Source organism: Chelonia mydas, chromosome 12 (assembly GCF_015237465.2).
Source record: "Chelonia mydas isolate rCheMyd1 chromosome 12, rCheMyd1.pri.v2, whole genome shotgun sequence".
Classification (NCBI taxonomy): Eukaryota; Metazoa; Chordata; order Testudines; family Cheloniidae; genus Chelonia; species Chelonia mydas.
Genome location: NC_051252.2, coordinates 38037939 through 38053244, shown reverse-complemented (window position 1 = coordinate 38053244; position 15306 = coordinate 38037939). Strand labels below are relative to the sequence as shown.

Genomic DNA, 15306 nt, shown 5'->3' with positions numbered 1-15306 from the left:
ATCCCTTGCTCCATGGAGTTCTCGAAGATTTTCCTGGTTCTTCAATCGTCTTTTTTTTTTTTTCTTTTTCCCTCCCTCTGTTTGTCTTTCTAGGTGACCCTGGCGAAGATGAGATCCCACGTTTCATCCTGCGCGAAGGTTCAAGAACAGATGGCCAACTGCCCGAAGTTCGTTCCAGTGGTTCCAACTTCTCAGCCCATTCCTAGGTATTAAAGTACCAAATTCAACTCCTTCACATGAGAATCCTCCCGTTTCGTTTTTGTAACAAATTGCTATTTAAACAGTGCCACAAGATGAACCAGAAACTGTCAGGTCAAATCTGGCCTTGAATTTTAGAGGGGTTTCTAAATAGGCTTTTCCAAAACCTGATCCAACACAAATGTCTACGTGATTTAAAAAAAAAATCCAGTGGAAAAGCTTTTTCTTAAACAAATAAGACTCCCCTGCACCATTTGCAGCTCTAACATTGTGCAGCATTGCTCTAGTGCATGAGAACCTGCGGGAAAAGACTAGAAACTGCCTGAAAACAAAAAGGAAATTGACTAATCTGTTGTTTTGCCAGCTGGGAGAGATGCAGAAAGTAAACTGCATAGCTGGTAAAATAGGTAAGCTAGACTTCAAAAACTCTTTGAACTTGATTCTGCTGTCACTGATGTTGACCTGAATTTTATGGGTTATTTGTTATGGCTCACCACTGATCGCATCTGACCAGAAGATTTATAGGTTCTTGTCCAATTCAGACTGCAGGGTCTGAGAACTCAGAGAGTTCTATATCTGGAGAGGACTCTCGGGTGCTTGGCACAAACACTTACACTGAGGACAATACCAAATTGATAAAAACTTTATTGAGATTAACAAAAGAATAATAAATGCTATGAAATTTATGACTGCAAAACAGTAAAAGAATTCCAAAACTCCATTCCTATTATAAGTATCTTAACCTAACGTAATCTCACCCTTCCTTGAGGACCCGGTAATAGGAGATGAAGGACCAGCCTTCCTCCTGGCATGCCCGATAACATGATGGTTCTGGCTTCCCCAATAGTTAGGAGTGCTGAGTAGTTATACTATACTACACAAGCTGAGCTGATAGCGTGATAGAAGATAGAATGACAGGGTAGATAAAAATATAGTCTGTAGAATATAGGAGAACAAAGAAAAGAAAGAGCTAAAGCCTAAAAGAGCTCCCTATGATATCCTTACAAGGTATTTTCTAGGATCCTGACACTTTGCAATTCAGGCCCAACCTACTATACCCAAATCTTATTTCTGTACCCTAAGAACTTAATGGGTACTCATAATCCACTAACCTATAGGGTAAGACACTTACTCTCTACATATTATCTCACTCCAAAAACTGCCAACCTAGGCTCTCTTGGCGACCCTGTGGTGTACCCTGCAGTTACCAACCGGTTGCAGACACTGGATAAACCCATTCAGTGTTGTGTGTAGTTCCTCCCTTTGGTTCCCCAAAGTCCATGGACCATTGCTGTCTGTACCAAAGGTCGCCAGCTTTTATGCTGACTTACTCTTAACTGATTATACTTTTAGCGGATCTTACCGGATGCAGGCCAGTAGGCTTCGTGCGTTTCAGCAAAACTTATTCTATGTATAATTATTAGGAAACACATATCATATGCCTCAACACATCCTAATTTCATAGGAATTAATACTGATAAAATATAAGAATGAAATGGATTAATTCAGAAAGAGAAACATATTATTTGATACGGGTGGCTGAATTAGTAGGATATAATAGCTAGCAAAATAATCCTGTGGGTACACTGACTGTGATGTAAATATGGAGTAAGTCCACTGAAGCCACTGGAGGTGCATCAGCATGTGATCAGAATCTTTGCCTTCAGTCTAAGGTGGTGGCTAGTGGTGAGGAAGTGATTCATGGTGTATCAGATCCTTTGGAGTCTGCTGCGGTCAGCTTGTCTCTGTGAAGCCAGTTCTGTTTTCACCTGTCCTCTTCCCTGTTGGTCTCTGTTGTGTTGAATTCTTGACTGCTGTTTCTTTTTAGCAATATTCCAAACCGTTCCACTTTTGTCTGCCCTTATTGTGGAGCCCGGAACCTGGACCAGCAAGAGCTGGTCAAGCACTGCATGGAGAACCACCGCAATGACCCCAACAAAGTGGTGAGCTTTCCTCGGGCAGACTGGCGAGTATTTGGCGCTGTGGCTCTGATTTCCATGTCTGGCTCTTTGCTCATGAACTTCTTACTGGGCAGAGAATGGGAGCGGGGTAACCTCCAGTGAATTGGAAGTCTCTGCGTATTTTAATTAATCCCTTGTTCAAAGTCAACAGGCGCACACATCTGCTTCTGGGCATAAAGTACTATCCGCATTTCTAACTCATTTAATCTTTGTTAAATCTCTTTGACAGGCAGACACAGAGCTGGATCTATTAGCTTTGCTCGAGGTGCATTGCAGAGCAAGAACTGGGTTAAGCCTAGATTTCAGTGCTGTCTCCCTAACTCTAGTGGTTTTGCTTTGCCACTCACTTTCCACTACAATAGGCTGTGATTTTTAAGGCCTCTTGTGCTTCTGAGACGGGGGCTTCTTCTGTGTCCCTAAATGCATTGTGCCTTTAAGCTCACAGAGGGATCACAGCTTTTTGGCAGGGAACCCTCTGCATTTAATTGATTATATTTCCTGTGTCCCATTCTGGTCCTGAGCCTATTGCGCTCAACACTCATCAGTGCTAAAAGGGACCATCTCCAGATTGCAAATACCGCTTTAACCCACTAGAGCATCCCCGAGGGTGCTCAGCATTCTGTCTGTCGCTTTCATGCACCATTCCCACAGTTGTGGGAAATGTGTGAGCATGCATAATGTCTAAGCAGTCTCAAAAATCTGCCCTTTGAGTCTGGAGGCTTGCAGCACTAACCGACATGCCTAGCTCTCCAGCCTGTGTAGATGCACAGTGTCTCTTGAAGAGGGTGTTTGCAGAAATTGCCTCTGACTGATAGAAGTTAAAAGGGAAGAGTAGTCCTGCTAGTGTTTGGGCTGTGGGTGGCAGGCAGCAGTTTCAAGAACTGCACCACATTGCTGGTCTCATGACTTCCCTTTCCTCCCCTGTATGTTCTAGGTGTGCCCAGTCTGTTCAGCGATGCCCTGGGGGGACCCCAGCTACAAGAGCGCCAACTTCCTGCAGCATCTCCTACACAGGCACAAGTTCTCCTATGACACCTTTGTGGTGGGTACTGCTGCAAATCAAAGTTCAAGTCGCTTAGGGCCCTGGCCTGTTCCCACTGACGACATTCCAGCCCTTAATCAGCTGGCGTTGGCTTCACATGTGGCTGGCCCATATGAGAAATGAGAACGCCACTTTTGTGTGCAATTATTGCACAGTTTTCATGCTGAGCTATCAGTTACTGGCATCTTTTAGTGGGGGAACAGAAGGGGAAAGGTTTTCTTCTGTATTGCAGGTATCTGTCCCAACCAGCTAAGTGGCCTTGAAATAACTTCTGCCTTTTTAGATAAAATCACATCTATACTGAGACAAAATAGCATGTCGGAATGGTGAAGCAAGACTCTGCAATAGGCTGTGGCAAGAACCTGTGTTGAATGGTAGGAAGTTCTCCTCCTAGCAGGACACAGGAGGGTTTGGGGGGAGGGGTCCTGTCTGAAGGCTGAGCTTTGTTCCTGTGGCCTGCACTTCTGGGAGACAGCTGTATGTTGCTTGTGCTGCCATCTCCGGGTCATCCACTTTAGTATTATTGTCATTGCGGTAGTACCTTGAGGCCGTTGGGAGGGATCTGGGGCCACGGAGCTAGGACCTGGAGATGCATGCCATGAAAGAGATCCCTGCCCCCAAGATCTGACAGTCCGAGTGATGAACTTCGCCAGGTTGTGATCAGTGAGGCCAGGCAGGGGAGTTGGGAAAGGAAGAGTATTTAAGCTTTCTATCATTTCCTGTGTCCCATTTAAACACACTGGGAAATGAGCAAGAGAAGTGTCACTGAAAACCTGCTAGGGCTACAAAGTTCCAGCCAAATGTGCTGTCAAGTTCATATCAGCCTCTACGTGCAGGCTGAATCTCACCTGAGCTTGACACATTTTAATGAAGAAGGTTTTTGAGAGAGGTAAAGCCACTAATTCAGGAGCTGGGCTGCATTTGGCAGGCTCCATGCTGCCTTTTGGCACGCAGTGCGAGCTCCCTTCTCAGTCTGCACTGGGGACTTGAGAGAAGTGAGCCGGTGGTAATTCTGTAGGAGTAGTCACTGTTCCAGACAGCTTCAGGAAGATCTCCATCCGTGAGAGGCTGGCCAGGCTGTACTGGCATCTCACCAGAAGCAAAGGTCCAAGATGTGGCCATAAGCAAATACCTGTGTTGTACAAACAGCTATGGGGCCTGTGGCCAAAAGGAGCGTTGTACAACACTGGACTGGCTGAGTCCAGCCCTTCACTCTGAGACCAGCTCTTGCACAGTGGCGTTGGAATTTGAGCTCCAGAGACCATTCAGGAATACAGAACGTGCACAGCGTGCGTGTGTGCCATGTCCTTCTCTGGTGTGGTGCGCAAATGAGAACTCTGGCAGATCTCCCTCACTGTTAATCTTTTGTGTGGGTGTGGGGTGGTGCTCTCCCCTCGAAGGCTGCAGCCAGGGCAGTTCTGCTCCAGGGACCTTGTAGATAAACTCCTGTTTGTATCTGCCATTATCGTTTGGTAGATTAGATTCCAGAGTGACTGTTAACCTCAGAGGACAGATACTAAGCTTTGAAATATTTGCACGTCTCATCTTTCAAAGGATCCTCATGGTCATGTAGCTTGTGCACAAATTTGGGTGTTGAAAAAAAAAATGGTGGTGGTGATAGAAACCTTTTTTGACTTTGTAAATGAAACTTTTTCAAGTGGCTGCATCTTCCTGCTGCGTGTAGGCAAAACAGAGAGTGAAACTGAGGGTAGAACTGACCAGTTTATCTTCACTGTCCTTTTAAAATGCAAGAAATAAGCATAGAAAAGTAAATTAATCTCCTGTTCTTCCCAGCCTGGCCTGTCTGAGGTGGCACAGGAGAGGTTTCTTGTAATCATGTGGCTGTTTTGACAGTGTCCATGATCCGAAAGGAAGGTCAATGTGAAGATTCTTTCCGCTTGGCATTCTGGTCCTTTCTTGGGAATGTCACAGGAGGTACGAGCACCCGGACAGACAGCTCATTGATGCAGGGAGAGACGCGTTGGCTCCTCGTCAGCCCCTCTGACCCGTTCACTCTTCTTGTTTCCAGGACTATAATATTGATGAAGAAGCTGCATTGCAGGCTGCATTGGCGCTCTCCCTCTCGGAGAACTGACGGCGACTGCTGAGCAGCGGTGTGGATCCTTTGCACAGGTCGCCTTTCCGCTAGGAGAGGCGTGACACTTGTTCATCCCGCTGCATCCCCTAGAGATTAGGCCGCCCATCTCTGTTTAAATCACACCTTGTTTAATAAGGTGGAATCTTTTGTTGCACAATGAAACGGTGAGCGAGCATGATCTGGTGAGAGTGACCCCTGCTGGATGGGAAGAGGCAAAGGTGACCTTACCAAATGTTTGTTTTTTCCAATTGGGCATTTCATATCCATATACGGAGTATATATCTATATCTATTTATTATTAGATGCTTTTTGGCACCGTTGCTCCTCATATTTGTTGCAGTTAATGGGTACGTAAAACAATGATGCATTTTATGTAAAATGCCCTAGTTTTCAATTCTTCTCAACAATGGGGTTTTGTTTTTGTTTTTTTAAAGCATTGAGCGTTTTTTAACCTCGTAAGAGTATTTATTGAGATGTTGGCCCTCCACCCTCCCGAGGGCATGAGCAGTCTGTTGCTCAGCTCTGTTGCCACTGCTCAGGGAAGGCCAGAGGCAACGAAGCGCATTGGGCTAAATCTGGGCACGAACCTGCTGCGCTCAGAGACCGTGATGACAGGTCTATTAAAAAGAGCTAGGTAGAAATGGGAAGGAATCCTGAACTGTCCTGCCACTGGCATTCTTTCCCCTTGCTCATTTTGTACTGGCTTTTGTGATACTAGAGTTCTTGCATTTTTTCTACATTAATCGGTGTGAGACCTTTTCACGTTTTATAGAGCAAAAATCAAAACAGTTACTCTTCATATTGCAATATTTGTGTTTGACTAGGAACAATAGTATTTTTATGGAACCTTATTAAGAAAAATATTATATTTTTTAAACACATGCTGTGGATTCAAGAACTGGGGGGTAGGGTGGGGAACTGCTGGAACCTGGAATTGAGAGGGGGCTCTTTTCCATTCGCGCCCGAGCAACAGAAAGGTTGCATTGTTTTGTATTTATTTTTTGTGTTTACGGTTTTTTCCTTTTGCTTCTCTCCCCCCCCCCCCCCCCCCCAATGATGCTGATGTGCAGCATGGGAGGGCGGTACTCGGAGTTACTCACCAGGCATTAACCGGGGTATTGGTCAATGGATCAAATCCACTTCTGAAAGAAAATAAAAACTGTGAATTAGCTACAAGCTGTGTGTGTCTCCAAGATGCAAAGCCCTGTGAGTGGTTCAGCAGAGGCGGTGTTCTCTGGGGCAACAGTCCCATTAGCATTATCAAGGCCAGTTAGTGTCTCGACTCCAGGCTGTTCATTCGCTTCTGTTGGCATGGATGGGCTGTTTGGCTAGGATTGTGAGGGGGCTGATCTGGTCCTAGCTTGGCAGAGCTCAGTTCAGCAGTGGTCTGGTGTTTAAAAGTACATGCAACACAGCATGACAAGCAGGCTGCCTTCCACTATTACTACTAACTTTAGGTCTCTTAAAGCTTTTGATTAATCTATGAGTTCTAATGTGTGTGAATATGGCACTTATAGTGTGCAAATCCAGCCTTGGGCTGTGGCATGTAAACTGTAGTTAGGGACTCACTTAGATTCTAGTCACCTATGAAGAGGGAAACCGATGCTCTTCAGCAGCCATCCAGAGATTGATTGAGTCTCCGTGATCCCGAGGCAAAGATTCAGGAGCTCACCTGGAGTGATACCAGTAGGATAATTTATAATAAATGTCATGCCCCAGATTATTTTTTCTGTTACAACTGTAATTTTACAGCATTAAACTTTATAAGGACGTGACTGCAAAACTCTCCATTGGTGTGGAGTTAAACCCAGCATCTGGTGCTGGCCCTGTCTGAGATAGGACACATGACTCAACAGGCCCTTGGTCTGAGGGCATGGCGGGTCCTGAAATCAGATAGAGCGAGATCTGTTTGTAACCGACCATTACGTACTGTGGGGTGGCTGAAACTTAGGCCTAGCTGCATGCATTCTTCCTGGGGGCCAGGAGGCTGTCTGGGCGTGCTCAGGTCCACGCTCTCGCTGTAGTGTAGAGTCAGACCAGCTTAGTCTTCCAGCACTGTGAAGATCACTTCCTCGTTTGCTCCTCGGAGGGTGCAGGCGCCGCTCTGGGAACAGGGAGGATCTGACCAAAGGTTTGGGCTGATCCTGTTTTTAAGGGAGTTGAAATTCATTTTGGAATAGCATGGCTAGGCAATGCTGGGAAACGGAATGACTGGAGCAGGGTGCCCTCTCCATGGCAGGGAGACGTGTGTATTCAGTTAACTTGTCCAGCCAGCGCGGTTCGGAAGGAAGTGCTGGGAGTTTTGACAGTGCATTCCCTGTCTAGTTTCTGCTCAGGTCTGTGACTTAAAGGTCATTGGTGATGTTGCGTTGACTGTCGTTCAATGGGCCTGTGTAACACTGGTTTAATCCTTGTACTGACTTGAGGCCTGACGTTCCCCACCTTAGATGCCAAGCCTCAGACCAATGCTGCACACAGCCCCTTTCTTCCCAGCCAAGGAGAACTGGCCGCTTGTCACTGGCCAGTTCCCATCCTTAACTGGTCTCTGGGATCCCCATTGCTGGGTCCTCCTTTCTATAGGGACTGGACATCCTACTCTGCAGCACAAAACAAATAAAACAAAACAAAGTTCCTGGTTGGTATCCACAAGCCCCTCTGTTGATGAGTTCTGGGGAAGAGCCCTGTGGGAGGCAGGGCAAAGTCCATCTAGGACCTTTCCCATCTGCTAAGAGACATCCTGTAGCCTCCCTAGCTATAAACACAAAACGGGTAAATCACGTACAGTCCTGCTTAGCGAGCTGGAACCCAGCACCTGCCACTTCCAGGGACCTGGGAGCTTTTCTGCTCCAGTGCCCCGCGAGGGGAAGTCACGGTTAGGAACACAACCCAGCAATAGATAACTTGTCCACTCACAACCTGCTGTGAAATGTGAAGGGGCAGGATTCATCAGGTTCTGTGATTCTCTCATCCCATGGGTGTTTGGGTGATGCTGTACTTTCACATTCAGGGTGTTTAAAGCCAGAAGAGGCCATTAGAACCTCTAGTCTGATCTATGTAACACAGGCCATTAAAGTTGTCCAAGCATGAAGTGTTGTGTGGCTAGTGGCCATGTGTTGGCCTCTTGGAAGGGGACCTTTCCTCCATCCATCTGTTCCTGCTTTAGCTGTTTTGTTTTCTGGCTCTGTGCCTGGTTCCTGTCCCTTCCCATCACAGTTAAAATCGGCCTCGTCACTGGATCACTTTTTTGTTCTCTATTTGCTCTTTTATCCTGTGACCTTTGTTATTTGTCACCTGACCTACCTTGAATCCTTCCATCTGCAGCAGTGCAGGAGGCTATGCTATAACCCCACCCCAGGGAAGGAGCCTTGCAGCTTGCTAACCTTCCTGCTCTTGGTCTCCCAATATGGACACATTGTGCTACTAAAGTTCTTGGCTTATGGTGGTCTAATCTCAAGCACGCTGGCTGAAGGCCACCTGGTGCTGTGGGACCTTGTGGAGGGTTCTCCTCGTTTTCTTAGGTGGGATCTCCAGCTCCAAACCCTTATTTATCACCCGTGGACCTTTGCTCTAGCACACACAGTTAACCCTTTCTCCAGAATAGCTGAGGGTCTCTGCTTGCCTCTGGTTTGCCCACTGTCTCCTTTTCCTTTTGTTGCAAAGCAGCTGCCACCTTCCCAACGTGCTAGAACACCACCTACTTTGCACCGCACTTTGATAGTCTGGGACCAACTGGCAGGCAGTATAGCATTGGTACATTCCCTCTGAGGGATGGGGTGCTCTGCTGAGTGAAAGCACTACTTCGCACTGGCGCCTGTGGACTCTCAGGGTGTGCATGGCAGCTAGCTAATCTCCTGGCGTTTGGGAGCTGGCTTGTGCAGGCCTTCCTTTCAGCATTGCTCTGGCTGCGTGATACTCGCCATCTGGCACCACACCGTCGCTGCGAGCAGTTCCACGGCCGTGCCAAATTGTCTTGGGGGTGATAGTTTAAACATCTCAGTAGCCACTTCATTCCAGGCTGGAAGCTTAGTTTGTAAGTGGGTTACCTACCAACATAGCTGAATGCAACTGCCTACTGCAAACCCAGGGACTGATGGAAACTGCCCCCAAATCACTGCCTTTGAATGTAAGATGAGATCGGACTGGGAAACTCCCCAGTACGGTGCTGTTAACCTTGCTTGTTTTGCTTCACTTAGTTGGGATGGGTTAGGGAAGGAGGTTTTGTCGATCTAGCCTTAAAACCCAGCCATCTGCCAGCAGACTGTTTGTCCTGGGTTTGAATCTGTACTGCTGCAGGGGCAACGTAAAGAGGGCAGCGGAAATATAATCCAGAGGGCTTTTCTTCTCAAATGAGCGCCTTCTACCTTTCGCAGACGTCAGATCTCATCTGTTCCCATTTCTCTTCCAGCAGCATTAAGCTGCAGAGCTTACGTACCTTTAAAGTATGTAAGCTTTAATAAACCTACCTAACTTTTCTACTCTTAATGTACTATATAGAATGGGGTCCAGTTTTGCACTGGCTTTCAAGGCATGGGGAGTGGGGAGGGTGTCTGAGTCTTGTCTGAATGTAAATTGTGTCTAACAGAAAATGGGAGTTTTGGCAGGAGAATTTTTTACTTATGGCTTGAGGCTGGATGTGCTTGATCTCTGTTCAAAGTGGTGGCGCAGGACTGTGAAACGCAAACCTCGTGCTGGGAACAGGAATGGCAATGAGTTGGCCAGTGTGATGAGGAAGAATCAGAACCCATAAACCTTGTTAACTTTCTCTAGCCCTGTCTCACCCCAACCTGCCAGCTGACAAATTGCCTTAACTGTTGTTCCTAGCATGGAGTTTGTTCCTATCTTTGTATTGTTCGCTGTCTTGTTATAACAAGCAGAATCCTCTAGGGGGAGCAACAATTACACACTTGCTAGGGGAAGCCTGTCTAGTGTATATCTCAAGTGCTGCATTTTGTCATTACCCTTGAGATGCCGTTGGAAAAAGCCCTGTGCTTTGCTGAAGCCATGCGCATCTTACAATGCAATGTGTAAATGTCTCTGGAATGTGTGCTGTCATGCAAGAAATATTCATGTGCTACCGTAGAAGTCTTGTTTGCCATAGGTTCAATTGCACTTGTGAGGCAGCAAGGATTAGTGGTTAGAGCAGGGAGCTGAAAGCCAAGACACTCGAGTCTGTCTCTACTACTCCACTCACTAGCTGGGTGACCTGGGGCAAGTCACTTAATCTTTGTGCCTCAGTTTCCCTACCTGAGCAATACCCACCTTAGGGATTATTTGGGGGTGATGCCCTCCTCTGTAAAGTGCTAGGGGATCCTCATATGAACGGTGCTATAGAAATGGGAAATGTCACCTTTCAAAATCAGCTGAGTGTCAGTAAGCACAGTTCATTTTTCAGCTGTATAATTGTTCAGATCTCTTTACCTAAGCAATTTGGTGATGTTTGTAAATCATTCACTCTGTGCTCAAAATGGCTGTTCGTTTCCAGCTGGCTAATCTGGACTTGCTAAATGAGGGAACTGTGCTGGAGCAAGGCTGTCTTTCAGTGCATGCTGGTATATTGCTGGTGTGCAATATACTCTATCTATATTTTCGGTGCAAATACACAGAGATGCTATCGAGTACACGAACGTCAATGGCATATCGCTCTCAGACCTGCAACGTACCGCGGCCTGCAAGAGAAAAGAGTTTTTTCATACGATACAGCTCTAGCAGCATCTCCATGGGTGACTTTGGGTTTATGTGGCACCTTCATACTCCAGGTGTCCTGAAGCTCTTTCCACTGGAGTGAGTGAAACATCGGCAGGTGCAGCAACTGTTCTGCCCTCTGCAGTTGCCCAAATGTGGAGGGAGAATGCTGACCAGGGTTCTGGTGTTGTGGAAAAACTCTTTGAAGCAGATGGGGAGCAGCCGTCAGATATGGGCAGAAAGGCCCTTGATGGAATGTCTCAGCCAAAGGTTGCTAACGGGGCACATCAAGTCGCCATGTGGTGTTCAGCTGAAAGAGCAGCTGCCGCTTGGGAGAATATCCAGGGTGGGTGACTGTGAGGAACTCCCTGTGCAAGGACAGCGTGTCTCAGCTCGTACTCGGTGGATCAGCACAACGCTCAGGAGCCCAGCCCTTAAAAGGCCTATGTTTAAGTTCACTCATTCCCATTCTGGGTCCATCTTAACCTTTAAACACTGATCCGTACTGATCGGTTTGTTGTGAATGTCTTCGCTTCTCACCCTGCTCATCCAAAATCCAGGCTGGGGAGGGAGTGGGTTAGCGTTCATCAACCACACTGAGATGTAGGAGGTGGCTGCCTTCTAGTCCAGAAGCCATCCTCTCCCAGGATTGCTTCGTGTCCAACGGGGGCCTGAGAGAACTTTCAGCATTGGCTTTTGATGGGACTCAGGCTCTCTTGAAAATCTTGCTCTACATTCCTAGGTTGAAGAGCGCAATTTTGGGGCTTAACCAAGGTACTTCCCTGCACCCTGTTATCCGAGTTTTAGGCTCACACTCTTGTAATACAGGTTTTTTTCCACCTCAGTCTAAATAGTAACAGAAAATATTGCAATGCATGTTTGCTCCCGAGTGGCTAGCTGTCCCTCCCCCACCCTCTCACCCGGAGGAACCTGCAGTCATCTGTACAACACATGAGCAAAGGGCAAACACTTAGCAGAGGCTGCTCTGAGGAGTTTCCTGAGTTGGGAGTTAGCCATGTGGGGCTGCTTGGGAGACATGAATAAAAACCATAGGCCCCCTGGCTCACTGCGGATTTCTTCCTAGCCTGTGTCTGCACTTTTCCCCTGGGGAAAGCTGACCAGATTTCCTGAAGATTATGGTACCTCCTTGCAATATATGCTCTCTCCAGGAAGAAAGGAGTTGATATACAACCTGGGAAGCGTCTGGGTTTCCTGTTTATGCCCGTCCAGTATCCGGATCACTGCCCCTGGCCTGTACTGTTGGGTCCCATGTATAAAGAGCTCATGCTGCTTTGTGGGCAAGTCTGTGCCACTTCTTAGCTCCTTCTGAAGGGGACTTTGCCCGGAAGGGGGGCAAGTGGTGGCACCCTGAGCGGGTTGCTGGCGAGGATCCCTTTCTGTGGTATAAATTATGAATGGCAGCATTTATTGGCCCAAGATTTGCACTAGAGGTGGGGAAGGGGAAGGTGCAACAGATGCTAGCAAGGCAGCATAGGTCTGTGGATAGACTTGTGGGGCTGGGAGTCGAGGCCTGAGTTCCATCCCTAGCTCCTCCTGTATGATCTTCAACAAGCCACTTCTCTGTGCCTCAGTTTCCCCAGCTCTGTAGCAGGGGCAATGATACCTGCTTTTGTAAAGCACTTTAAGGCCTATGGATGAAAAGCCCCATATATGTGCTAAGTGGATATTTACTATGCTCCCTTTGCATCAGTTATGTGTAATAACGTAAACTAAAGGGGTTTACACTCAGAATTCCACGTGTCACAGCGAATCATCAGACTTCTTCCCCTTGAACTCCTGATTCTGCTCAAGGTTTGGGAATGTCGGGCCCACGGTTCTGGGTGTAGGCAGAGGAGTCCCCCGTGTTGCGTGTTCTCTGTCCGGTTTGGCATTGGTGATGGTCATGCTGTTCAGTGTGGTGTTGTGACTATTTTGCATATGAATAGAACTTTTAACGAGACATACTGTTTTTTGAAGAAAAAAATCAATGATGTATTTGTAGCAAACCATTTTTCTCAATAAACGCAGTTTCATCCATTGGTGTCGGGCTGAAATCTCTTGGGAGCTTGGGACAAGTTGGGGTAACAGACAGTGTCAGCTCAAGGGAACAGAAACCCCCCCCCATCCCACTCAGTAGACCTTTGGTGGGTCTGTTTCCCCTCCCACACTCCTCATCCTCCCACTTACCGTGTTTGAATCTCTTATTAACACGGTTATGTGCATGTCAAAGGGAGATGAGCACCCTCCAGTCTAAATCTCAAGGTATGTAAATGCTTCGCTCTGATACCTTGCTGCTAACTCTGCAGTTCGGTCCTTTAGGGATATTCGGCTCTTCCTTTCTGCCCGGTGATGGGACTCCTGAGTAGCAATTAGCAGCTAGGAGGAGGGGAGTAGAGTGCTGAATGAATTTTAGTAGCATATTAACTTGTCTTTTTTTTTATGGCCATTCCAGACGCTTTGAGCCTGCCCGTTGCATTGGACAAGCGTTGCTGATCCCCTCCAAGACATAACTACAGGTGTCTAACCTGTCTCTGCTCGGAAGCACCCTGAGCCTAGAGCAGAAGCAGGTATACCGAGGCAAAGCCCACTGAGATAGGGCAACAAGTGCTGAATGTAATCAGCCTCTTTGTTTGGAAAGGGAGACGCTGAGCTGATCTTTATGACCTCGTCCACTGACTCATTAACTACTGCTGAGCACTGTGGTGCCTGTCAAGTATCTGGCAGACTAGGTTTCATCATCCTCAATCTTGTATTTCCAGTGCCCTCTGCTAGATAGACGGCTGTATCAAGTCTCCAACAATGCACTGACTGCTGCTTATCTGGCTGACGCAGAGTAGTTAAAACCTTATCTCTGTCTCACCTCTGTCAACAGTGGATTTAAGTGTGGATTTAAAACAAAAACCCAAAGAAGGGTGATCATAACTACTGTCTTTCTTCAGAGCCTGCCTTATGCTCCTCAAGTGGCCTAATTTAGCTGCACTTTTCGTCGGTGAATTCCCCCATGCCTCATGCTTGCACAAGGATTGCTGAGCTGAAGGAAAAGTCCAGTGACAAAATTCTGTACAGGGAATACAGTTACAGTGAGCTCAGACAGCATCTCCTGCAAACACACTGAGCAGTTGGCGGTCAGGGCAAAAAGTGCCCCCTACTCCTAGCAACCCGAAATCTTGCATAAAGCTATGCACTTTCTGAGTCGACTGCTCCCATCTGATCTCAGCAATCCATTGCTGAAAGCAAAGGGGATGCTTTTTTACAGGTTAACGGCACTGCTTCGCTCTCGAGAGCAGGAGCCTAATGCATGGCATAGGTTGATGGAGCTCTGTATCCCTCTTCCGTAGCTCTAGGAAGTCTCTTACTCTGGGATTAGCTTCTCTGTGCTGTTGTGACTGGATAGTGTAAGCAAGGGTGTGGCTGTGCCTTGGAAGATGAGGACAGGGAAGCTCCTAGCTTTGGGAATCCTGGGTACTCTAAAACCCTAGAAATTGGGGTGGGGATGTGGATTTTTTTTCCCTCCCACAGCCGTGCCTGGGTTGAACATTCCATAGTGCTTTAGTGGTGTGCTGACTTCTCCCCAGTCCTGCCTGTGTGGGGGTCCAGGTTGGAGCGTGGGTGTGTAACTGCTCTCGTGCTGCATTAACTGGGCAGCAGGTAACGACCCTGGCTGCTGAAGTGCCATGGGCTGGCACTTGATTTGAATGTCAGACTGAATAGCAGCCTTTGATTATTTCTACAGGACCAGAGGCAGGCAGCTATAAAAAGACTGAACCCCATAGGAAGGGTTGCATGTCTGTATTCCCTGTTGTACTTGGCACAGCTCACAGGTCCCTCCATGGATGATTTGGGAGCTGCTTTAGTAGCAATGGCTGCCCACGGCTCCAGGACCCCTCATCTACCCTTCTGTGTGACTGACATACCCCCAAGGGTTATTAAGGAGAATATGGTTCTCTTGGTCCCTTCCTTGCATTATGGGACAAGTTCCAAATGCCAGGCAGTGCCAGGAGATTTCTGTGACCCACTCTGGCTACAGTCCAATCTCACCTCCCCATCCTGTATGCATGATTGTGTCTGCCTTTGACTGCAAAGGGTTACATGATTTCATAGCTCGTTTATGCCTTTTAGATGCCAGAGGGAGAATATTTTTAAAGTGCATTTATACTGAAATATAAGTGTAATAAATCATACAAAATACACCAAATTTTCTGCACACGCAAAGGCCATAGCCTTTGTTGGGTAGTGTTCACTAAATGACACTAGGTTCACTATAATCACTGGAGATCTTGCCACAGAGGGGCAAGTCAACAAGGAAGCTGGGGCTCATGGGTAAT

The 15306-nt window shown here is 47.2% G+C and overlaps 1 protein-coding gene across 5 annotated transcripts in view; it reads left to right on the top strand.

Moving 5' to 3' along the window:
• The window catches only part of RNF166 (ring finger protein 166), a 29528-nt gene extending 14523 nt beyond the window's left edge, over positions 1–15005 (top strand). For 2 of the 5 annotated variants that reach the window (XM_037878041.2, XM_037878044.2), the window contains 4 exons: positions 94–206; positions 2027–2141; positions 3094–3201; positions 5231–13018. In XM_037878041.2, the coding sequence (XP_037733969.2) occupies positions 94–206; positions 2027–2141; positions 3094–3201; positions 5231–5296 (402 nt within the window). In that variant the 3' untranslated portion in view covers positions 5297–13018. Of the gene's footprint in view, positions 1–93; positions 207–2026; positions 2142–3093; positions 3202–4995; positions 5137–5230; positions 13019–13433 lie in introns of those variants that run through there. The other 3 variants (XR_005222279.2, XR_005222280.2, XM_037878043.2) reach the window with 3 other exon arrangements.
• The last annotated feature ends 301 nt before the right edge of the window (positions 15006–15306 follow it).